Source organism: Cyclopterus lumpus, chromosome 20, assembly GCF_009769545.1.
Source record: "Cyclopterus lumpus isolate fCycLum1 chromosome 20, fCycLum1.pri, whole genome shotgun sequence".
Taxonomy (NCBI): Eukaryota; Metazoa; Chordata; class Actinopteri; order Perciformes; family Cyclopteridae; genus Cyclopterus; species Cyclopterus lumpus.
In genome coordinates, this window is record NC_046985.1 from 14,480,404 (window position 1) to 14,503,327 (window position 22,924).

Genomic DNA, 22,924 nt, shown 5'->3' on the forward strand with positions numbered 1-22,924 from the left:
TGTGTCCATGGCTGACTTAAACAAGCACCCTCATCAACCAACGGTTATTTTTTATCATGGCACTGTCATGTAATATTATCCAATTTCATTTGAAAAGTGCTAAGTTGTTACTTAAAAACATGACATTCAAACCACAAACATCACTTGGATCAGTTTTAAGCCACACTAGCAGCTCAAGGGATGGCAGTGTCAGTCCAGACTGAAGAATATCAACTAATGATTCGATTGCCATAAACAATGTTTACATTCATGGTCCACAGAGGATTAATTAGTTTGCCTGTTGGAATCTTTTATTTATTATTTTTTTAAACAAGCTGAAGGAACCGCTGCCGAGAACTGAATATGAATTGGTCCCAAACTTACAACTGTTTAATATTTGTATTATGATATTATTATGAAGCCACATTGTATCTCAAGCATTATTTATCTTCATTACAATTCTGTATCACATTCTGTCTAATCACACTTACGATGACATTTGCACATATAATAGCATTTAGAAATGGTCCAGTATGTCAATGAGACTGATTCAATTCCATTGATTCAAATATTTATTTTTTCATTTTAGCAAAAGACTTTGACCTTTTATCTTTACAACATTTATTTTAGAAAAGCAAAGGCAACAATTACTTTGAAATAACTTTTTATTAGCTAGAAACTTAAGCTTTAAAAGGTCAAGGCTGGAAAGAATCTCACATTTCTTCTTCTTTTCTATACAATATTATTATGTTCAATAGGTGACATATGTCCCACAAAGGTGTAAGTGCATTGTCACATTAATAAAGGGCCTCAGTCACAACATGTCTGTTACATTTTAGAAGTGAATAATATAATGAATATGTTTTACACATTTCAATAGTACAAATATGTATCTTGCGGTACTATTTGCTCTAAACCTTTATCATTGTTAATTTACTGAGTAAGCAAGGTAATCATTATACCTCCCATGCATCAGCAGGTTAACATTCAGTCTACATCTTTGCACAGAGAACCACAAAACGACTTGATATTATCATGTCCTTGTGCAGAGCGCTCTGGGGTGCTCTTCTGAGACTCACGGTCAGCAGAGACTCACGGTCAGCAGAGCTTTGGGAGATGCTCTTCTGAGACCTACGACTAGAAGGACGTTGTGAGGAGCTCTGTCGAGGTCTACGATTAGCAGACCGACCTGCAGTTGGCTGCAAAGTCTGTCTTCTTGCTGAATGCCCTGCAGTGCTTTGCAGAGACCTACGATTAGCGGGAGGCACTGATTTGCTTTTCGGAAAGCGTTCTGTGTTCGGAGACTCCTGCTGGAGCAGAGATCTTCTTTTCTCAGGAGCTCTTTGTCACTTTTAATAAAGACCATAAACTTCCCTAAGTGATTCCCACATTTCCCTGTATAGAGATGGGGGGTAAGAGATGCACTTTGTGGGATAGCAAAGTCGTTATCATTTGATGCTTGCACGCCACTTTTATAGGCATGCTCTGCTGTAAATGTCTGAGATAAGCGTTTTCCAAAAATGGTTTCCTGACATTCCCCAAGATTCTTTAGTACATTAAAACAGATTTCAACCTGCTTCGGTAGACACTTATCTATAGCTTCGTTAACAGCGGCGGTCTTGGTGTTACCCCCTTTCACCTGTTTAGCTAAAGCCTTTCCTCTCTCTCTACCTCAGTAAACCCTGAAAATGCATGCCTGTTCAGTATAGGGTTGTAAATGCAACAACCATCCACTCATACCTGTCATATGTTTTGGCCAAAAAATCCCTGACACTGTTTGCTATCTCTTGATGTTTTTTGGTTTCATCAATGCGCTCAAAAATGTCCCTTTTTATGTAAGCAGAATTGTCCGATAAGCACCTCTGGTGTGATTTGATCAAAGCTGAGGCAGATTGGGACGCAATCTGTAGGCCGGTATTAACACTGGCATCAGTGTTTGTGCCTTTGAATTTGTAGTACTTTTAATTGAGTACATTGACTTTACTCATAAGTGTATTCAAATACAAAAACTGGGCGTTGATGTCTTTTTCATGACATCTTAATCTTTCAGCCAGTACGTCTCCAAGGTTTTGTGTTATAGATGCTGGTTTAGCTATCAATAATTGGTGCAGGACCAAGGTGCTCTCGGCATACTGGCTGTAGAATGTGAAAAAAATATTTTGGAGTGCCTCCTTTTCTGTATTAGTACTTTTATGATAACTACGCACTAGCTCCGTGTATTTAATCCAGGCTCTCTCGATGTTGTTCACTGTAATTTGGTAGGCACCAGCTGGCCAGGCATCCCATTTCAATTCTGAACGGAAGTTGTCAATCTTAAAATTAAGAACTTTAAGATCAGAGTTGATAGCTTCCAGTGTCTCTGCTTGTGGCGTTAGCACCAACAGGGTTTTGATCACTCGAGCAAGGTTTGGCCCAACTACTGGTATCAGGTCTATATTCTCCTTAAGGATCTCTCCAATCACCTTATGATTTTTCTTAAACCAGGTATAAAGCTCTTTTAAGTTATTCTTGATTTGATCTCTTTGCTTCCGTTGTCCCTCGTGAAGAGCAATCTCCATTGAAGTGTCCGGCGGAGCACTTAGGACAGCAAGGCCGAAGGACATCAACAGCAGGCCTGGAGTCCACATGACTGGCAACACACACACACACACAATATCACAATCACTTTACTCACTTTTATACTTAAACTATAGAAGTTTACCAAAAACATCTGAAGACCCCACTCAGTATTACTTTCTTTAAAGCAAGAGGAAGGTCTGATGTGCTGGATGTTCCGGCGTTAAAAACTTAAGAGTATGATATCCAACAGCACTGCAGAAGAATGTTGGGCGAAAGTCTTAGGCAGAGCAATAATGAGAAGTATTATGTTCATTTGGTATCTTGTTGCACCAGAATCCTATATAGATATAAAACTTATGGTAATGGAGGGTTGGAATCTGACAACAAATACACTACTCACAGATAAGCTTTTTGGTTTTTTTCATTCATTGTATTTCTCCAACCCGAAAAGAAAGTTGCCCATAGTTGTCGGACCACAGTCATGTAGAGACAAATACTAATATGTATTCTAAATAGTCCGTATTTTATGACTAGCAGCCTCACTCAGAGACATCCCACCCTTCACCAACATCTTAACTCAGAGAATAGACTTTAAAAGAGCTCTGCTTGTGTACAAATCTCTTCATGGTCTAGCACCAAAGTACATGTGTGACATGTTAGAGCCATATGAACCATCTTGAGCTCTGAGAAGCTCAGGGAGTGGTCTCCTGCTGGTCCAGAGTCAGGACTCAACACGGTGAGGCTGCGTTTCACTTTTATGCTGCTAAAATCTGGAACAGTCTTCCAGAATGTGAGACAGGCCTCAACTCTGACAATGTTAAAATCCAGGCTGAAAACAGTTCTATTTGACAACTGAAAGTATTTTATATGCACTCTTCGCTTTTAATATAATTAATATATTATTATTTTTATGTTTTTATGGAATGATTTTATTTGCCTTTTTGTAATTTTATGTAAAGCACTTTGAATTGCCTTGTGTACGAATTGTGCTCTATAAATAAACTTGCCTTGCCTTAACAATATAAATGAAATCCATGAACTGAGACAGCAGACCTGGAAGCAGGCTTGGAGAGCTGATCTGCCCGTGGAACGGATGCGCAGGAGGCCGATGGGTCGGTGCTGCGTCCGGCCCTTGAAATGGTCAGAGAGTTGGAAGGAGATAGTCAAGACATACAAATTGGAAGGAGACAGTAAGCTTTTGATCTGTCCCTCTATGACCCCCAGGTTTAGACCTGGACAGACAGATAGTACTTTTGTTCGCTGGAGAGAAAGAGGAATAACTGCAGTATGTACACTTATAGAGGGAAACACTTTTAAAACTTTTGAAAAACTAAAAAGAGAATTTAATTTAGGAAACAGGGACCTCTTCAGATATTTACAGCTAAGACACTTCTACGATACAGAAATTAAAAAAGGAAGATCATCAGAAGGTAATGAAGTGATGGAAGTGTTGACAGGTGCCTACAAACAAACCCCCTCAAAGTTGGTCTCCAAACTGAACAGTAATTTACAAAAACGAATCGGAAGTAACACACTATATGTAAAACTGAAATGGGAAGTAGAACTGAACATTAAATTGTCGAATAGTGATTGGCATTCCATGTGTACAACGCAACAGACTTCCACTAGTTCTAGAAAATGGAGGGAATTTGGGTGGAAGAACCTAATCCACTTTTTTATTACACCATACACAAAATATAAACAATTAGGTAAAGAGGAGAGAGCCATGCTGGAGAGAGTGTGGGCAGATGAATGCCAACCACTCACACATTTTTTGGTCATGCTCAAAACTCCAAACATACTGGGACCAAGTCATTCAGACTCTGGAGGAGATCTTAAACTATAAGATCCCCAGGGACCCACGGATCGTTTATCTGGGACTAATACATGGTGATCTAATTCATAGAGAAAGACAATTATCTATATAAAATCTTGATACTGGCAGCTAAAAAGGCCATCACAAGGAACTGGATTAACAGTGACCCCCCCAAGCCAAGGACAGTGGCTGGACATTGTGGAGGAAATACATAAAATGGAAAAAATTACTAATTTTCTAAGGTTAAAATCAGGGACCCATGAGCAGCGCTGGGAGAAGTGGATAGCATTCAAGGGATTAAGTGACCAGAAATGAATGGTCCTAAAATAGTGTAAAAAGCGATTGTTGACCCCCTATTGTTTTTCATTTTCTTCATTTTTCTATTTATTTATTTTAATCTTCTTTTTTGTCATTTACAATGTTTTTTCGCGTTCTTTGTTACTTGAAAAAATCTATAAATAAAAAGTAAAAAAAATAAATGGTCAGAGAGTAGAATTTGGTTGGTTAGTCAGCAGCTGAATGGAGTCTTGGGGAAGGTTTCACATCTGTAGGCTTTATAAAAAGCTGACTTGGCCCACCTACTTGATCGTCCATTTTTCAGTCATAATTGGCCTAACAGAGTTGGAGGAGTGGCTTTAACTCGTCGAGTGGAGAAAAAAGACCCGAGAGCGTTCTGGTTGGTTACAGTAAGGGGGTAAGATTGAACTGTCTCGAGGTTCAAATCTAATACACACCTACTTTATTAGCTAGAGGAAATCAAATTATGTCGGGGTTAACGATAGAAGACATTCCCTCTCTATGAAAGATTATGAAATAACAATAAAACATTGTTGCAGCTCAACAGGACCCTTCCACCCATTAGTCATAAAGGGTACCTTATGGTTTAGTTCCTCAGTCAAATGTTCCAATTTAGGTTAGGTTCAGGTTTTGAGACTTGTTGAATAAATTAAAACTGAGCTGCAAAATAATATTTGTATTCACTTTTCATATACTATTAGTTGTATATGAATTCAATTGTCCTCCATTTGTTTGTGTCCTAGGGTTTTAAATGTGTATGTGTGAGTGCAAGCGTGTAAGAGAGAGAGCTGTGTGTGTGAGAAGAACGTGTGTGTCGGTTCTCCCTTCACAGTGTGACAGTGAGTCCCAGAGTATCGAATCTATGAACAGATACAATGACATAAACTGCATTGAAATTGATGGAATGTATCAGTCGCCATCAGTTATAGTTTTCTGCCTTACAAAAAAGTGAATGAATGAGCATCACAATTATATAGCATTTGTTTTTTTGCACACTTTTGAAGCGATATAACCTTGACTATAAAGTATTACATGTTACTACTTGATGCATGTCCTCAGAGATGATATTCAAGTAGGACTTCAACAAATGTGTAATCACTGTAGGCCAACTGGAACCAATGCTGGAGCTTTTTAAAGACAATATAATTAGGGCTTCAAAATATCGTTGTGAAAGTTGAGCCATAAAAAGCAGAACTGCAAGTTCCCTTTGAACTGTGAGACGTTCACCTGCCTGATGTAAGGCAGGAAACCATAAAAGCAGAATTGAGGAAGCACTTACTGGTTCCTGAAAGGCTTCAGGTCGGATCTGCAATTCTCAACTCCGCCGAGGACGTTTTGAACATTGCTGACTGATTTTGTACCATTTCTAGTGCAACTATATTAAATCAATTAATCTAGAGTACAGATTTACACCTTATAGCTAAACTAGTGAGGCGGGAACTAACTGCACTAACCAAGTAATCGTTTTCAGTCTCGTTTTGTCCAACTAAACCCAAAGCCAATCAATTTATTAAAATGTTAAGACAGAAAAGCAGCCACTTCTCATATTTGAGGAGCTGGACCAATCAAATGCCGATTCGTACAAAAAGTATTGTGTGGGATAACACTATCACCCTCATCAACAAATCATTTCTATATATATATGTATAATGTTGCCATAAAGTACAGACCTCTTGCATCATCCAGGTTTTGTATGACATTGTTGTGCAACTGATTAAATGTGAAAACACTAACTTCTTCCTAAAAACTTTTTAAAAAAAACACAAAACACCAGTTAATCCATTTTAATACAATCAAAAATAGGGACACACAAGTTAATTGAAAGATTGCTGTCCATAAGTAGAGATTTCCATAATGTTCACAAATAATGCTATCAATCAAACCCAGTGTCATTTTCACTCCTTTTTGCACAGATGCCAATTATTAATAAGGGTTGACGGGCATCATCAAGATGGAATAGCCATCAGTGTTGACTGCTTGAGGATAGTGAGTTCATGACCGGGTCAGTTGTGTTCACAGTTAATATCTCAGGAGGTATTCATGTAAAATTAGTGACTTACAAAGAATTACTTTGGCATGCACAGTTTGCCATTTGTGGTCATTTCAATATGCATCATACTTCATTGCCCATCATTATCACTCAGCATGCTTAGTTGTTCTTTCTGATGGTCTCTTTAAATGGCCATGTTTATTGCATAGGACATTAATCACCGTATAATAAGTGCCGAGGGAAACATGAATTCCCCATAAGAAAATGTGGACACTGGGACAAAGGTACAAGGAAATCTTTGAAAGTACCTAAACACATGGCTTATTAACATTATTGTTTTTGGTCACGGTCTATGTAGTGTGACTGAGGCTTTTCTTACCTCGTGACCGAATGTTATTTGAATTCATGGATTCATTAACTCAAGTAGAAACCAAGTTGTACAGAATTGGGTTATTTTTTTTAAAGATATCTGAACATAAGATTTTTTTTTCTCAATAACAATCATTTAAAATTAGTAATCACTTTCTTTAAAAACAAAAAAAATACATTTGCATAAAAAATATATCAAATAAAATATGTAACAACCCACTGCAAAAAGTGTCAGTGGAAGAAATCAACAGCTGTTGGCCAACAGCTCAGTCCTGGGTTGGAGAAAGGCCGTTGTTGCTGAAGCACCTTCATATATCAGCCATGCCAACAGTCCGAAAATAACAATTCTGCATATTTTGCCTTATGTTAAATACTGTATAAATAAATCAACTCTGATTCAATGCTACAGAGAAAATGTTTGGTACCAACAGAAACCAATATTTAATTGAAGCAGATCATTTTCATGTCTCTCAGGGTATGGGTAAATATACGGGTTCAAAAAAGCGCCATGTTCATGTTGAGACGTTTATGTTAAGAGTATAATCTCAAGACAAGACTGACTCAATGAAAATGTTAAGCCAAAGTTAAATATTATATATTTTAAGGTCTATGGGTTAAGGCGCAGAAAAGCTATCTTTTAATAGTTTCTAGCATGAGAGCACACAATACATACAATGAGAACAAAGAAGAAGTACCATTTAAGTTTTTTAAAAGCATGTAGTGCATTCACTCTCTACGTAGACACTTTTCTTTTATAAGTTTATATTTATTGACCTTTACTGCAATTAATAAGGCTAAAATCCACCAAAGTGCATGATGCATAATTTGTATTTTATGTAGAATATCATCGTCCACATCACCTCTGTTGGTTATTTCCATGTACGTTCTAGAGTAAGGATATCATCTTTTTCCCAGTCAGTCTTTTTCTGCAATAGATAATCTCTAAAAAGTTTATTTTTTCTTTTTCCAGCAGAGATGTTTAAATTCAAAGCAATTAGCAATATAGTTCAATTCAACTTGAGATTAAATAGGCATCAAGTAGAAATAAGACCGTGCCTAAATCTGACAACTTGCTGCACATGAGACCATCATGATCGTTGGATTTGGCTGACTCTTACGAGCATAGATAGTTCAGTGACGTAGAATATCACATGCTGATGGCCAACAAAGCCCAGTTGGTTTAAATGCAACACTTCATCTCCTAAAACTAAACAGGAAACCAACAAACACCCGATATCGGATCAATGCACAGACAGCGACTCTCTTCAGAGATGAGGTTTATATCATTGGCTATTTCTGGCCATTCGGAAAAAAGTAGTGAATGTTTACTGATGCAGACCAGGATTACAGCTCGAGAGGAGATCAAGGGGTAGATTTTTTCTTAATACACGTTAGCAGAGGGCAGGTCTTGAATTAATTCAACAGTAGTGAATTAAACAGATTCTTTATTGCATCCCTGATCTCGTAAAAACAGGTGCATACTTCATGTGTCACCGACTGCAAAAATATATAATTGAACGTTTTGGGAAGGTTTTTTTTTGGTTACCAAATTCAGCCAAATGTCCAATTGTGGATTGCCTACTAAATGTTTTTTAAATATGGTAAATAAGCAACATATACCATAGTATGCGCTCTTTTTAGGAATCCTGGAAATGGCTTGCGATTGATTCACTTTAAGGACAGAATGGTACAACGTCCTCATTACGCAAGTCTCCTGACCCGTCAAGTGTTTTCTTTTACATTTGTTGCCTTAAATTTGATCGATGTGATGACATGACCACTAGCAGGCTGTGGGCAATACAAGTACTAAGTAGCTGACATGGAAATGTCTCCATGAAAGTGCCAAATGGTTTCATTCAGTTAATAAATAGCAGTCACAGACTTTAAGTCTTTCTCTCACAATATAGTAACAATTCAATTCATATTATACAAAAAGAAACTCTTTGTGGCTTGGTGTGCATAGCATATATGCTGAAGGCATGACTCTCTGCTTTATAACAGAACTTAGTTTCATATACTGCTCGTTATATCTTGGGCCTCCACCCATTTATGAACTGCATGAGTTTCTTTACCTGCAGTTTGCTTAGCTTGAAGTCCTCTGACAAAATCTCCTCGGTGAGCTGCAAGAGTAAATTTCCATCAATCTTCTCGGACACGAAAAGAGAGATAATGTCGTCTGGCAGGCCAATAAACCTGAGAGACTTGGACACCTCCTCAATAGAAAGGCCAGCCAGACTGGACGGGGGCTGCCACTGTGCAGTCGGGGGGGAGGATGGACAGTTAGGAGTTAATGAGTCTTTCGTGGCCTGCTCGTGTTGAGTAAGTGAGCATTTGGAGGGTTCCTGCTCACCGTCACAGACGGAATCTGACAGGAAGTCTGTGCTCTGCTGTGGGGCATTTGATTTTAGTGTTCTCGGTGGCAAGATGGGGCAAGAGAGGCTCTGCTTGGTGTCGGACTCTTTTATTGGCTTGTCCCTGTACATTTCTGAGTTGTAACTTGAAGATTTGGTGCAGAACTGATTCAGAGAAGCTTTCTGCGACCTGAAGTCCTTACTGCTGTGCACGTGCTCTCTGGCATCAAAGTCAACCAGGCTGGTTGTGCAGGTCTTTGGGGTGCTTGGGGACCTTTTTCTGGGGTAACTGTAGTAACTTCGACAGCCGGCTGGTAGAAATTCCTCCATGCTGTGGGATTCTCCTCTACTGAAATGATTTGGCCAAGACAACCTGGAGGCCATCCCATCGGAAGGCAAGCTCCCACTGGCCAACGTAGCATTCGGTTCAGTGCTATCGGATTTAACCCAGTTACACGGGTAGCACACCCGGCTTGGCTCTTGTGGGTCGGCCGCCTCTTGCTCTGACGCTCCACTGCTGATGGAAAAGTAGAAATTAATTTGTGGTATAAGAATAACTCTTCATGTAAACCTCATACGAGTTCAACACATTAAACATTTTAAACAAACAAATTTCAAGGGGACGTTGAACAAAAGAACAAAATGACCATCCCAACATCGTTCTCTAGAACTATGAAATGTCAGCATGTCCTGCTTTTTTCTTTCCATTTTTAATTTGGGTGTAATTGTTGTGTCAAATGTTTGCTATGAAATGTTGCCAGTTCTTACATGTTGTGGAGACCAGAAGAATAATAGGAGAGGGTTGGACTTGGAGACCGAGTCTCTTGCTGCCGTGGTTTCGACAGGATGGGCACAGATGGCATCTGTTTCAAACTCCGTGGAGGAATTGGTGGGGCGTTCAACAGACGGCATTCTTCCTTCACCTAGAAAGTAAATTAACTGACTTTGAAGATGAAGGCAAATTCAACACATTCATTTTTTTCCTGCAAAACTGAAGGTGTCATACATTGCTTAATGACACTCTTATCTCGTTCGCAACAGCCTCACAGTTTGTCAGTCTCTCTTAAAACGGTGTCAGTGGTGTACATCACCCTGCTCCACAAACAAATGTTAAAAGCTTTCAACCGGCAAAACACGGGGTGACTGTGTGAAGCAGCCACAGGAAACGCAATCAATGAACCTGGCATTCATGGCAACCTTTGATCAGAAATCATGAGATCAATGCCTCTCCAGAACAAATCAGCAGTCACTACTGGCATTGATTTCATCAGGCGGGCATTTTAGTGTTTTTGCAACAAAGTAGCAAGAAGGAGCAGCCGCAGAGAACCGTTTGAAGAGAAGCAGGCGACAGGCTTCACCTACTCCAACTCGCAAGTAAACCAACTTTACTAAGTATTAGTATTTACTAAGTATTTTTGCTGTGCGTAGCATGAAATCAGTTGAATTGTATTTTTTAATGACTTCTTTATTAAAACGATGTGAGTTAGTAGAGTTGCACTGTAATATAAAACACCAGTTGTCTCGGTTCTATTTCTGACAAAGAATCTACTGTTTGCTGTGGTCTTAAACTGCACTTGCTGTTACCACAGTAACCCTGGGTATGACAACTTGAAGTATGATAGATGATACTCACAGCTTCGGATTTGGGTGGAACCGGTGGCGGAGTAAGAGACGCATCTAAACTGGGTGTTGCACCAAGAGGAGAGGTCACTGGGTACGACAGGGCTGCTGTTGTACCGGAGCCATTGTTGATGCCTCGGGTTCCCTCGCTTAAAGAAGCTTTTGGGGTCTGACCTCTCAGATGATCCAGCCACAGCTCCTCATAGGGAACGTCCGACTTGTTGAGGGGTGGTTGTTGGCTTGTGCTGTCCATCAGTTCAGGGAAAAAGTGTTCATTTTCTACAGAGTCTGAAGGGAGGCTGTCAGAGGGAAGGAGAGCCCAATCTCCACATAGTGTCATACAGCCCTGCAAATTGACCTCGCTGTTACCATGCAGGTTGCTGCCGTACACACACACAGATAGTCGGTGGAAGGACTGGGTGAGCTCATCCCGGGCGTAAGTTAAAGAGCTGGGAATCTGCATTTGGTTGGTACAACCATTGGAGCTGCTGCTGCCTCCACTGCTTCCGCTGCAACTGCCATTCCCACTACTTTTCTTTGGGCTCTTCCCATCGTCGTTCCAGTCAGTCCGCACATCCCGGACGGCGCGAGAATAGTCGTCTATGTCAAACTGCTCCTGGCAGAAGGAAAACCAGCGATGTACCATAGTGTCGAGCCACAACTCTCCTTGCAGTAGTTCTTCCGGAATAATACATCTCGGCATGGCCATATGAAAGGGAAAATGGATGGGGATGATTTTGTTGCTTCGCAGGATGCAGCACACGACCACCGTCTTCGTCTGAATGTTGACCAATTTGTAGCGATGGCCCTCCCGGATTAGGTGGAGGTCATGCTGGTTGCGGGGTGGACTGCTGGGTACTGTGACGTTGACAGGGAGGCGTGTTTTCTCCACGATATTCCTGATGATGTGCTCGCCGTCCTGCATCTGGAGTTCCAGCGGACTACAGGTGCTGAACCTGCCCTTGCACTGGAAAGGCAGGCTGATGCTCTCATTGGTGCGATGGTTCATGCAGATCAAGCAGGGCATCTTGCCTCGACCGATCTTGCTGATGGAGTTTAGCTTCCCAATCTTCTTAAATATTGTGTTGAACCTTGATTTTTCTCTGGAAGTCTTGGCGTATAGGATCTCCGCCTGGCCCATTAACGTCAGTTCATCACCGGTGCTTAGTGTTATGTTGTAAACCTCGGTATCTTCATTGCATTCCCCTGAAGCCATCTGTGAAAAGACAACACATGGCCTCAGTACTAAAGAAATTAAGGGGATACACTTCTCTTTTTTTTAAAACCCTGTCAGTAAACATTAGGATAGCACATTAACAATTGCTTTCTGTATAGATCCTGTCACTGATTTATACAAGTTACTTTTTGTTTCCCTAAATATTACTTATTAGTGTGGTTGGAAGACAAACAAACATCATAGTAGAAATTGACCACAACAAAGATTATGGAAAGGGATAAATATTACTGGTGTCCTAACTTAAGTCTACTTTGTGGACCAGAATTTACGGGAAAGAAATATATTTAATATGCCTGTTTTTGGCAACTTAAAGAGAGGATATCTAGTCTTTAATGGAATTGATCTTAGTTTATCAAATGTGTCTGATTTGGACGGCAGAGTTATAGAAAATTATATTACATGGTATAAATAGACCAAAAGTATACTAATTTCAATTAACACTACAGAATCCAGAACCAATAATCCTTGTAACACATTAGATGTACCTTAACATTGAAAGTGATTTCTTCCATGACGTATACCCTTTCAGGGAATGCTTTGGCCACCTCCTCCACGCTGTTGAAGTACTGCACAGGCTCCTTGACATCTCTGTCCTGCTCCAGCAGCTTAAACTGACCTGAAACAGGAAAAGACATATCAATGCAACTGACTGGATCAGGCATAGATTGTGCTTTTCAGTGTGAGTATCAATAAAATAAAGAACGTTTTGAGATAAAGCTACGCATTGTTCATATGATAATGCACTAAAACCCCTCTCAAAATGTATTTTCTAAAGATTTAAATCATCATTCAAGGAGCACTCCTGATTCAAATTCCATGTTGAGAATCGAAGCGCCTGATTTTTGGGGGTTTTGATATTTACAAAGATACACCATCAAAAGACAATGTCAACCAAATTCAAGAGCACCTAGCAGCCAAGCAGATGTAGTTCACCTTCATAGTGTACTGGGATCTCTATTTTGGGCCCAATGACATAGTGTCCCTCCTCCAGACTGTGAGCAGTAATTGTCGTCCACTGACGGCAGGAATGAATCAAGAGGTAGTCATTGTCTCTGAGCCCTTCCACCAACTGGCCTGGAGGAATGGAAACAACAAGCAGAACACAGGTTTTACCTTTTAAAGAAATATTGTAATACCGCAAGGTACTGTAGACAAAATATCAAACTGTACATCACTAAATCTAACAAACTGTCAGAGTAACGTCTGATGTACCCTTTTGCACAATCAAAATCTCAACTCATAAAACACCGTAACTGTCATTACACCTGCAAAATATATAATTAATAGTAAAATGTTGTTAAAATATAAAGTCTGATATCTCAGACACTGGGTGGTCTAGGTTTTATTGACGTTATGATAAATCTTGTCACTGTTTTCACACGTATTATATAAATTGGCCTGATTAGTAGTATTTTTATTTTTTGCATCCATGGTTGAGACAAATCCTTAATTAATATCCCAACTAATAAAGTCAGTATCCTGAGAAATGCCATGATTACTATTTCACTTTTTTTAATACCACTTGTACAATGCAGTGGATTACTCAAAACACTCAAATCCCCCATGGACAATGACAAATGCCTTAATCCGGGCTCCCAATTTAAAAGCACAATATACCCTCCACCATTCTTCACGGGACATTTGGCAGAACGTGACAGAAAAAGGGTCGAGGTAGCGACGCAACCTCGTCCTGAACAAATGTCAACTCGTCATGTAAACTTGACGCATTAGTTGTGAAGTCACACGACACGCTGACAAAAGTTGGTTTTGAGTTTCGCGTCGACTCGCGTTAGTGTAGCTGCTAACTAACGTAGCAATTTAGCATCTAGCGAAAGAAAGCTCAGAAGTGACAGCAAGTTACTAACCGTTGTCCAGCTTGGCAATTTGAGGCAACCGATAAGTACTGACGAGTTGATCTAATGGCAAAGACGTTGTGCTCCACGTGACGTCTTTCAAATTGTTGTACAACATTGTTCCAAGGTCCATTTTGCTAGCTTACATTCGCCCACGGGGGCGCTAGCTAGCAGTGTGTAAACACGGTCACAAAGGGCTACACAAAGCTAACCGACGAGTCGGAGAGCAACTCGCCATCTACAGCTCAATGGTTGGCATCGTTTCTTAGAAGTCGCCGCATGTTCCCCGGTGCGTTCGCCTCCATGTCATCATATCATCATACGTATCATTAAGGTCCGTTGTCTCGTTGTGTAGCAGAGACATGTTTGTTTAGCTCGCAACGACTGCATCGCGGCGACTGGTCTAAAGTCAACCTGATGAATAACGGAAATACGTGTTTTTTTTACATTTTTATTCTTATAAAATAAAAGCATCATTTACGTCGGGATACACGGGCGACAACGCAACACGCGTCTCGTCCTTTCTCGGGGAAATTGTTGAAGTGCTTTCACGACCGATGTATTTTTCGCCGGTCGTTTTAGTTTTGTACTGCCACGTTTGACACCGACGTTGATAACTAAAATAAAAGCCCACCTAATAGCCTACAAAATAAAACTCCACCCAAGGCTCCAGATGTGGGGCTTTAAAATCATCATAAAGAAAACAGTCAACCAATTCCCAGTTGCTTATCTCTGCATGTGCACTAATAATGACCCTCCTAAATGTATATCAAAGTGATGACACGTTAAATGCCAGACAACAACCATTGGGACCTTCACACACATGGTAGTGGTGCAGATGCAAATGTCCCAACAATGACACTTTCATCACACTTCCTGATCGAGCTGGTACAAATCAGAAGAGCTTCCTGAATTTGGTCTATAGCTCAGTGTTCTCCAAACCAAGCGACCATGTCTTTTGTGGATACCTTGCGCCAGTGGGACCAGGCTGTGACTTGTGTTGACGTGCAGGATTTGACGGAGGCTCTCAGGATTTTCCTGTCCATCCAGGAGCCAAACTCCAAAATTTATTTTAACATTGGCTGTCTCCATCTTCTTAACCGAGACCTGGATGCTGCTGAAAAGGTATTGTCTGACGTTAAGTTGGTAAGCGGAAACATCTCGCACAAATATCTGCCGTCTTTTTATTTTGCAATATTACTCATCTACTTGTTAAATCTAGTTAGGATGTAGCCTGTGAAGCCGAGATGAAATGCGGTGATGTATTTGCAGTCTGAAAGCACGAGTCACTGAAAGGAGAAGTAGAGTTCACCGTTTCTCTTTTCTTCTTGAGGAAGTTACTGTGTTTTCTTATGTTTCTCAGGCGTTTGATTGCAGCATAGGAAAGGATGAACATTTGGCTGTGGCCTTCTTTCAAAGAGGAATGACGTTTTACCGAATGAAGAGGCAAGACACACGGGGCATCTACAATGCAATGGCCACATTCATTGTTCATATTTAAAATGATAATTTAAAGAATACTGAGCACAGTATGCTTTGAAGATCATGACATGTGATTCCTATAGTCACTGCTCTTACCTTCTTTTTTTTGTCTAATCTTTTTTTTAAATAATGTTTGTGGTTTACTACATGCACAATAAATTAACTGGATTATTTATATTCAAAAGGTATGAGGAGAGTTTAGCTGATTTCCAGCAAGCCTTCAAAGCACTAAGGGGCAACCAACTGATAGATTACAAAGCACTTGGTCTCCGATACAAATTATATGCATGTGAGGTAAGTGTTCAGAAGCATCCAATCATATTTATATGTTCTTGTAAAGCCTACACATTATTAGACTATTCTACTACTGTCAAACAGCTGAAAGACATTCATTTTCTAATCTGCCTCGATGGCTAATTTAATGTTAAAAACCAATGGTTCAAAAATAATTTATCTGTTTACATTTGACACTGTTGCCATTCTTTCAAAGTACAGTTTGATGCACTTTCACTCCTTAATAACGAATGGATTTAAGATGGTGACGAGCATCTAATTCAATACCAACGTTTCCTGCCACAGGTTCTCCTCAATATGGCTCTGTCTGAGGCTCAGCTGGGCAACTGGGAAAAAGCCCACATAAACCTTGTGAAGGCTCTCAACTACAAGACAGATGCCAAGCTCAATATCATCGACAGAGCTCTTGATTCCGCCCTGGTCAGTTAACTTACAATAACCATTATTACAAACAAAAATTCTCACCCATTACAAAAATGTGGGATGTGAGCTACCAAAAATATTTGGTTGAGTTCGTCAATATCTCTAAATGTGATCATATTCATGACATAAAATGCTATGTATTCAGCTTTCAGAGTGGTTCAGATCAAAAATAAACACAGATTAAAATACTTTCTGGGTGAGATGGCAACTCTTCAGAAGAAAGAGATGCAGCTCCCCACCAATCAGATAAGGCTTTAAAAAAAAGAGCTTTGCTTCACATTCTCTTGCAAGTGAACAATTACTAATACAAGGCCGATATCATCCAGTGTAAATGTGCATTCATAACAGTGAAGGATGAGGCACGGAGAGTGCTATCAGTTTAGATTGGTGTATAGCTCAAAGTGATACTCTGTTGAATCAGAATCAGAAATACTTGACACATATTACAATCTCCGCATTTTCACCAACAGAAACAGAAGCTTTTCAAACCGGTCGAGTTCCCATCAAAAGTATTATTTAAACCGAATAAGCACTATGTTGCTGAGCTGGAGAAGAAGGACTACCTGGGCAAAGCAAAGGTACTACATTATTCACATAATTAAACTTCACCAGAGTACAGTTCGTCTACTTCACTAAAATATCGATCGCTTGAAACAATCATTATTTTCCATACATAACCTACATTTTTTTCCTCTGCTATCTTCAGGTCGTTGCCTCGGTCGTCCCTCAGGACGCCTTCTCTGGATTCGCCCCCTTAAAGCCACAGGTGACATATGGTCTCTTCTTTGGCAATAAAAAGAAAACAAAGACAATAAGATTGTATGATAAAGACATCTTTGGGTTACTATGAGCTTGTTATGCTACACAGCGTCCAGCTCCACTGACTGGATGCTGTGTTTCTGTTTCCATCTGACAGGTTGAAGATGGTCCAGCGTGTCCAAAAGAACCTGAGGTTTTGAGGTACAACAGTCCACCTTGAAGCCCTAGAAACCTGATGTTCTCCAGGGACTCATATTTAAAATGTGTTTTAAAATTTAAAGATGTGATTTGTTTACAGTTGTTCTATTTCAGCCTTGTTGCAGGAAGAAAAGGATGGAAAATGACCCTATTACTATTTACAGATGGCGTATTTGATGTGCAAAATGGAAAAATAAGCTCTTAATTTGGAGAGGAATGGAAAAAGCATCAAGCAAATATATATGTAATGTTATCCTTTCACAAGAGTAACATTGAATCCATGTGTAGACACTCGAGACTCGTGTGCCAGCAGAGGTCTTGACGCCTCGGGGATGTCTGCTGTCTTCACAGGGCTTTGGAAGGAGAACCCCACACTGTCCTGTTCAAGTTCGTTCCTGAGACCAGTGATGAGTTGGCCGTAGTGCCGGGCAACATTGTGTTTGTACTGCAGAAAGGTGCCGACAACTGGGCCTCTGTGATCTTCAACGAAAGAGTAAGTTCACTAGTACAGAATCTGTACGTCTGCAACCACCATGCTTGTGTGTCTCTCTCAAGACCTCCAAGTTGGCCTTTTTTTTATGACATATGCACATAAATCCATCAGTCATGTTACTTTCCATTCAGAGTATTCATCATTATCATGTCAATTACAGAGGGGACTTGTTCCTTACAATTACCTTGAACGTTTGGAGATCTCCTTGGCTTCCAAACCGAATGAGGTGAGACATATTAAAGACAATGGTTTCTTGTTTTATAGATTCCTTCTTAATGTTTTTTTAAAAGCGATGTTTTGATCCGAGACCTTAAAATGTTTGTTAAACACATTGTCAGTAGTCTTTTCTAATGGCAACTAGTGCAAATGTGGTGTGTGTTCAAGTATTGTAATATGCAATTACATCTTTATGTATTTTCTCCCTTGAATGCCAATGATTGGTTGGTATCAATCAGGGACAGGGGAAATCTCAGCCTCTGAGTCGAGAACCCCCCACCAGACCTGAGAGGATACAAGGTAAGCATATCGGACACATGGATTTAGCAAACTCTAATAACTGCAGGCACCATTCTCCGATGCCGAATGTCAGAACCTTTGACAAACTAATTCTCTGCATTTAAGGTCTTACTCCTAGTGGTAACAGCAGTGGAGACACAGAACAGGTACGCCGAGTCAAGTCCGTGATGTGTCCAGACCTGCCCATGAGTAGGATACACCTGTAATGTGGCAACATGGGGACGTATTAAAGTGTTTGATTTAATGTGCCCTTTCATAATTGCCAGGATGAGCAGTCTACCGACAACTTGTGCATTGTCAAAGTCCGTTTCACGTTCAACTTTGCTGTCTCAGTACCACTCGGGTCTCCATCTGCAATACTGATTGAGAAAATCAGTAAGAAACTGAATCTCCCGTCAACTGCAATCACTTTGAGGTAAGGTGCACATTTGAAAATCTTCCAGTTAAATTAAAAATTGCATTACTGAGAGTACAAAATCGAATCCTGTTTTGTTGCGATTTAGTTTAACCTCCGAGGCAACGGAACAAAGTGTAATCACCCCCAGCACAGAAATGGAAAGCATGTGGCGTGGTGCCAGTGGTCTGCGCATCACCTTGTGGTGTCACGCCAACGAGGTGAGTTTTAAGTCGACTCATGGTGGTTCAGAAAAGTTCATTTTTGTTTCTATATATTGTTATATATACATTTATTATATATTTTCTTTGCTTGCTTGAGTTATTATGAAATTCAGCAGTTAATGATTATCTTAATGCAATTTGTGTTTTCAGCACACTGATGGAACTCGACAGAGCGAGATCCACTTGGTGGCACTTCATTCCTATGAGTCGTCAAACCCAGAGGATCTCAACTTTCATCAAGGTGATACGATCACATTACTCTCTAAAGGTGAGACTCCTATCTTTTGGCCATATAGATCCCAAATATTTAAAAAATATATTGTGATGTGTCTGAGAAATATGATTTTAATTCAGAATTTCTCATTTTTCTTTAGTTAACCAGGACTGGCTGGAAGGGCAATGTAGTGGGGCCACCGGTATATTTCCTGCATCCTTTGTGGAAGAAGTTCCTGTCAATGACCAGTCATCTGAATGAATACATGTGAACAGAGAACATACTGGAGCCAGTAATACAGCGGAGTGGCTAAGGCTGAAAAGTGGTCAGGAGCCCCCGACCAAAACATTCAAGAATCAACTACATTTGATGAATCAGGGTCCACATATTGTTCATTGATGAAACCTTTGAACACTTTTTCATTAAATTAAATCCTTTTTCATAACGAATACATTTGGACAAGTGTGTCAAGTTGTAATAATGGTTTACATTCCGTCATTCAGTAAGTAGTGCGATACAAAAAAATAATGATATCCGATATTGATTTTTTAAATGAAAACGCATTATTACTTACAGTAATTACAAATAATATACATTTAATACCGGCAAGCATGATTAAATAATCTGTTAGAGTCCTTGTGCGTGTCAGGTGCATTGTCATGGAGACGTTCCTTCCTCTTCATAGGCAATAGCTATGCCTCTCCTGCCCACCACTGCCTTCACCACAGGGGTCTCCCCCAACTTCTTCTCTAAGCCACGCCAGCTTCGTTCTGCCAGAAAAGATGCTGAAAAGAGAAAGCAAAATGCGTTTGTTTGACTTACCAGTTATTGTATGTGCGCATAACTCTACAATAAACGTATAGATGTGTGGAAATTATTTCAAACAACGTCTTATGTGCAGCAGATTTACCAGCTGAGTTTGTGTTGGCTACAGTCAGTGTCTGGTTCCTGAGGACCATGGAGGACCCAAACGTAGACACTGCAGGCTCACTGTTCAACAGATTGTGGCTTCGCAGAGCTCCTGTGATTAAAGACACGTCAGTCTCGTCGCCCTCCTCCTGCTGATTGGCCAGAGGCACATGGCTCTGTCCACCTGGTGAAAGTTTGGGATAAGAAGAATAAATGAGATGTAGATTTCTACTGCCTTCACTAGGCTACTAGTGATACAGATATATAGTAGACTAAACAAGTCTGGATATAAATATAAATCTGTATTCATATTATGCAAAAGAAGGTTCTGATTCTACCCGACTAATATCTGAAAGTGTTGGTACAAACCCTTTTACCATTAATAAATAGAAGCGTAAAGCATAACAAATTTAAGATAAAGTAATCTACTTAAAAACATATGGATGGAATAATAATAATATTCACTGTAGCCACCAATGTACATTTTAGAAAGGGAATAAATAAATCCCAATCTAACCTGGCAGGAGATGTCGAAAGTCTGTGATGTATTCCTCTGACCACTCCCTCTTCTTGTTGCAGGCCACCTCCATCTCAAATGGCGTTACTACAGGTTTAAAGAACTCACTTGAGTCCAGCAGTGAGTTCTCGGGACACGCAATTAACACAAATATGTCAATTTCAAGAAAGTTTGCGAGTTTGGGCACGTTCAGTTTCCCCATGGCAAACACATAGCTCTTCTTGCCAGCTCCTCGGATGGTCTCCTTCAACTGCTGGATGATGGTGAGGTAGTCGGCCACCCCGAGGGTGCCAACTAGGATGCCAACCACATTAGCATCTTTAGCCCTTTCTATAGCGTAATATCGCTTCATCAGAGCACGGTTGATGCTCACAGACTCAGTCCTGCCCGTCATCGTTATGGGGTCAAATGAACAAAACGAGCAGCGATTCCACGTCATCATGAAGTTTCTCAGCGTTGCTCCCTCTTGGCCTACGTAGAACAGACTGTAATCCGTGATGCTTAAACCACTGCTCAAGGAGAACCGCCTCCCAAACTGATAAATAACCTGGCTGTTGTCTCGCTCTGACAGACAGGCGTCATCATGATGTTTTTTAATCCGGCCGTGACTGTAACACTGCTCTCCTTCCACAACGAGTTCTGCAACGACAACGTTTGGATACTCTGGCAACAGGATTGTCACCAGATCATCTGAAAAATATTTAAAAAACAAACGTTGTTTTCAGTCACTGAGAGGAAATCATTAACAATTCTTTATAAAGCCAAGATGTGGATTGGCAAGATTTCAATACTTTCCAAATCAACTCAAGTTGTGGTTGATATAGCATAGCTTACTCATGACATGAAGATAGTTGACGTCACAGAGGATGACGACGTGACTCCGCGTGTCGGGGTGGAGTGCTCTGAAGGCAGAGCTGCACTTCCCAAGATCCACTGGCCTTCGCTCAAAGACGTACATCAGTGGCAGCCTCTTGGACGGGCTGAGGCAGGCGCTGCCGTAGTGCACAATGCAGTCGGCGCCGACGTGTTCTGCAGCCACCTCGTCCACACAGCAGCTGCTCAAGAGAATCCAACACCTTTATCTTAGCATTTGCCTTTAAAGTGTGCTGAAACATATCATTTATACTCCCAGTGGAGCAGCTAAAAGCTGATATTTTTAAAAGTTCAACAAGCGTATTATCATGCATGTTGATGATAAACAGATCAATGAAATAAATGAAAACTGTCAAAAGGGTTATGTATGATCCTCACTTAGTCAGTGCTAGAATAGCTGTTCGAAATTCAGAATGGCAAAGCATAGAGTGTCTTTTTCAGAAGCACCAAGAAAAAGGTACAACCGTTTCACCTCACTTAGCATAAAGAACTGAAGCACTAAATAACATGACATAAAGCAACGTGCAGGCAATGCATGATTAAACCATGACAGATCTGGCGAGTTACCTGCCATAGGACGTATCTCCCAAAATGAACGGCTTGGCATTACTGTTGCTCTCAATCTCCACCGCTACTGCAACGGAATCCACCAGCAGCTCATCAGGGAACTGCAGCGCAACCTGCGCACATCAACCACAATATTAGACAAATGACGTGCATCGGGCGTTCCTGCGCGTCGATGAACCTCAGCAGCCTAACTGAAAACCGTACGAACACTTATTAAACTTATTTGACTTAAGTGTAGAAAAACAACAACAAGAAACAAACACGTCCTCACCTTTTCAAACCGATGCTCCCTGATGAAGTCGCACGTCTTCTTAATCTGATACGACTCTTCGAGTTTCTCCAGAGGCGTCGTTATCTTCACCGTCACGTCCACCACGCGCTGAATTACGGTTTCCGAGTTGCTGCTGAACGCGTCCGTCATCGTTGCGTCGGAAACACGCAACCGTGCCTGTAGTAAAGCAATAAACCGTATTTCAGCAGATCAGATGGCTACAAAGAAGCCATTTATTGAAAACCAGGACTAATATTTTCACAGCTTCCTAAGGTTACCATGATATTTTACGCTAAAGTCACGTCAACCCACCCAGGCTGGTGGCAACAGTGTTGCTTATAAGAATGGCTCAATGAAGTTGTTGCCAACCACTTACAAATTGTCCAGTGGAAATTGTGCTTTTTTAATTGTTTGCCCTCTTAAGATAACGACACACCGTGTCAAACGTACACACAAACGCCTTTACCGGTTATCTATAACGTTACTTTGGTTCCGCCTGCTAGCTTAGCCGCTAACTGGTCTTACTTTTCAATACGAGTCATTGCAACGAGATCTTTTACAACTTACCTTCAGAACAGTTACATGTAAACGTACAATTCAATATAGAGTGGGGAGTTGTTGGCGGATAAACGCTTCTTTGACAGCGACACACGTGTCGTCAGTAGCGAATAAATTGGAGTTACTCAGGTCCACAAGGACAAACACTTCCGGTTCAGGTG

At 40.5% G+C, this 22,924-nt stretch overlaps 3 protein-coding genes across 5 annotated transcripts; 1 reads left to right on the top strand and 2 right to left on the bottom strand.

Annotated features, from left to right (window-relative positions):
* Nucleotides 1–6,419: 6,419 nt before the first annotated feature.
* garem (GRB2 associated, regulator of MAPK1) lies at nucleotides 6,420–14,494 on the bottom strand. 2 transcript variants are annotated; one of them, XM_034559768.1, is made up of 6 exons: nucleotides 14,084–14,494; nucleotides 13,152–13,292; nucleotides 12,704–12,834; nucleotides 10,995–12,197; nucleotides 10,130–10,284; nucleotides 6,420–9,878 (listed from the first exon to the last, which is right to left on the bottom strand). In XM_034559768.1, exons 1-6 carry the CDS (start codon nucleotides 14,202–14,204, stop codon nucleotides 9,035–9,037), a joined length of 2,595 nt encoding a protein of 864 aa, XP_034415659.1. In that variant the 5' UTR covers nucleotides 14,205–14,494; the 3' UTR covers nucleotides 6,420–9,034. The 2 variants fall into 2 exon arrangements, with proteins under 2 accessions (XP_034415659.1, XP_034415660.1); XM_034559769.1 differs by having other exon boundaries at nucleotides 6,420–9,875; nucleotides 14,084–14,479.
* Nucleotides 14,495–14,936: 442 nt separating this feature from the next.
* On the top strand, nucleotides 14,937–19,945 carry ncf2 (neutrophil cytosolic factor 2). The gene is made up of 15 exons (XM_034559770.1): nucleotides 14,937–15,196; nucleotides 15,435–15,517; nucleotides 15,739–15,847; nucleotides 16,133–16,267; nucleotides 16,741–16,848; nucleotides 16,977–17,036; nucleotides 17,187–17,230; nucleotides 17,579–17,720; nucleotides 17,881–17,946; nucleotides 18,176–18,236; nucleotides 18,342–18,382; nucleotides 18,503–18,651; nucleotides 18,740–18,851; nucleotides 19,005–19,122; nucleotides 19,229–19,945. Exons 1-15 carry the CDS (start codon nucleotides 15,023–15,025, stop codon nucleotides 19,327–19,329), a joined length of 1,503 nt encoding a protein of 500 aa, XP_034415661.1. The 5' UTR covers nucleotides 14,937–15,022; the 3' UTR covers nucleotides 19,330–19,945.
* Nucleotides 19,443–22,919, bottom strand: dph2 (diphthamide biosynthesis 2). Of its 2 annotated transcripts, none has more exons than XM_034559771.1 (7): nucleotides 22,773–22,919; nucleotides 22,206–22,382; nucleotides 21,935–22,047; nucleotides 21,329–21,549; nucleotides 20,495–21,184; nucleotides 19,979–20,161; nucleotides 19,443–19,853 (listed from the first exon to the last, which is right to left on the bottom strand). In XM_034559771.1, the coding sequence occupies exons 2-7, from the start codon at nucleotides 22,353–22,355 to the stop codon at nucleotides 19,726–19,728; spliced, it is 1,485 nt and encodes a 494-aa protein (XP_034415662.1). In that variant the 5' UTR covers nucleotides 22,356–22,382; nucleotides 22,773–22,919; the 3' UTR covers nucleotides 19,443–19,725. The 2 variants fall into 2 exon arrangements, with proteins under 2 accessions (XP_034415662.1, XP_034415663.1); XM_034559772.1 differs by having other exon boundaries at nucleotides 22,800–22,898.
* Nucleotides 22,920–22,924: the final 5 nt, after the last annotated feature.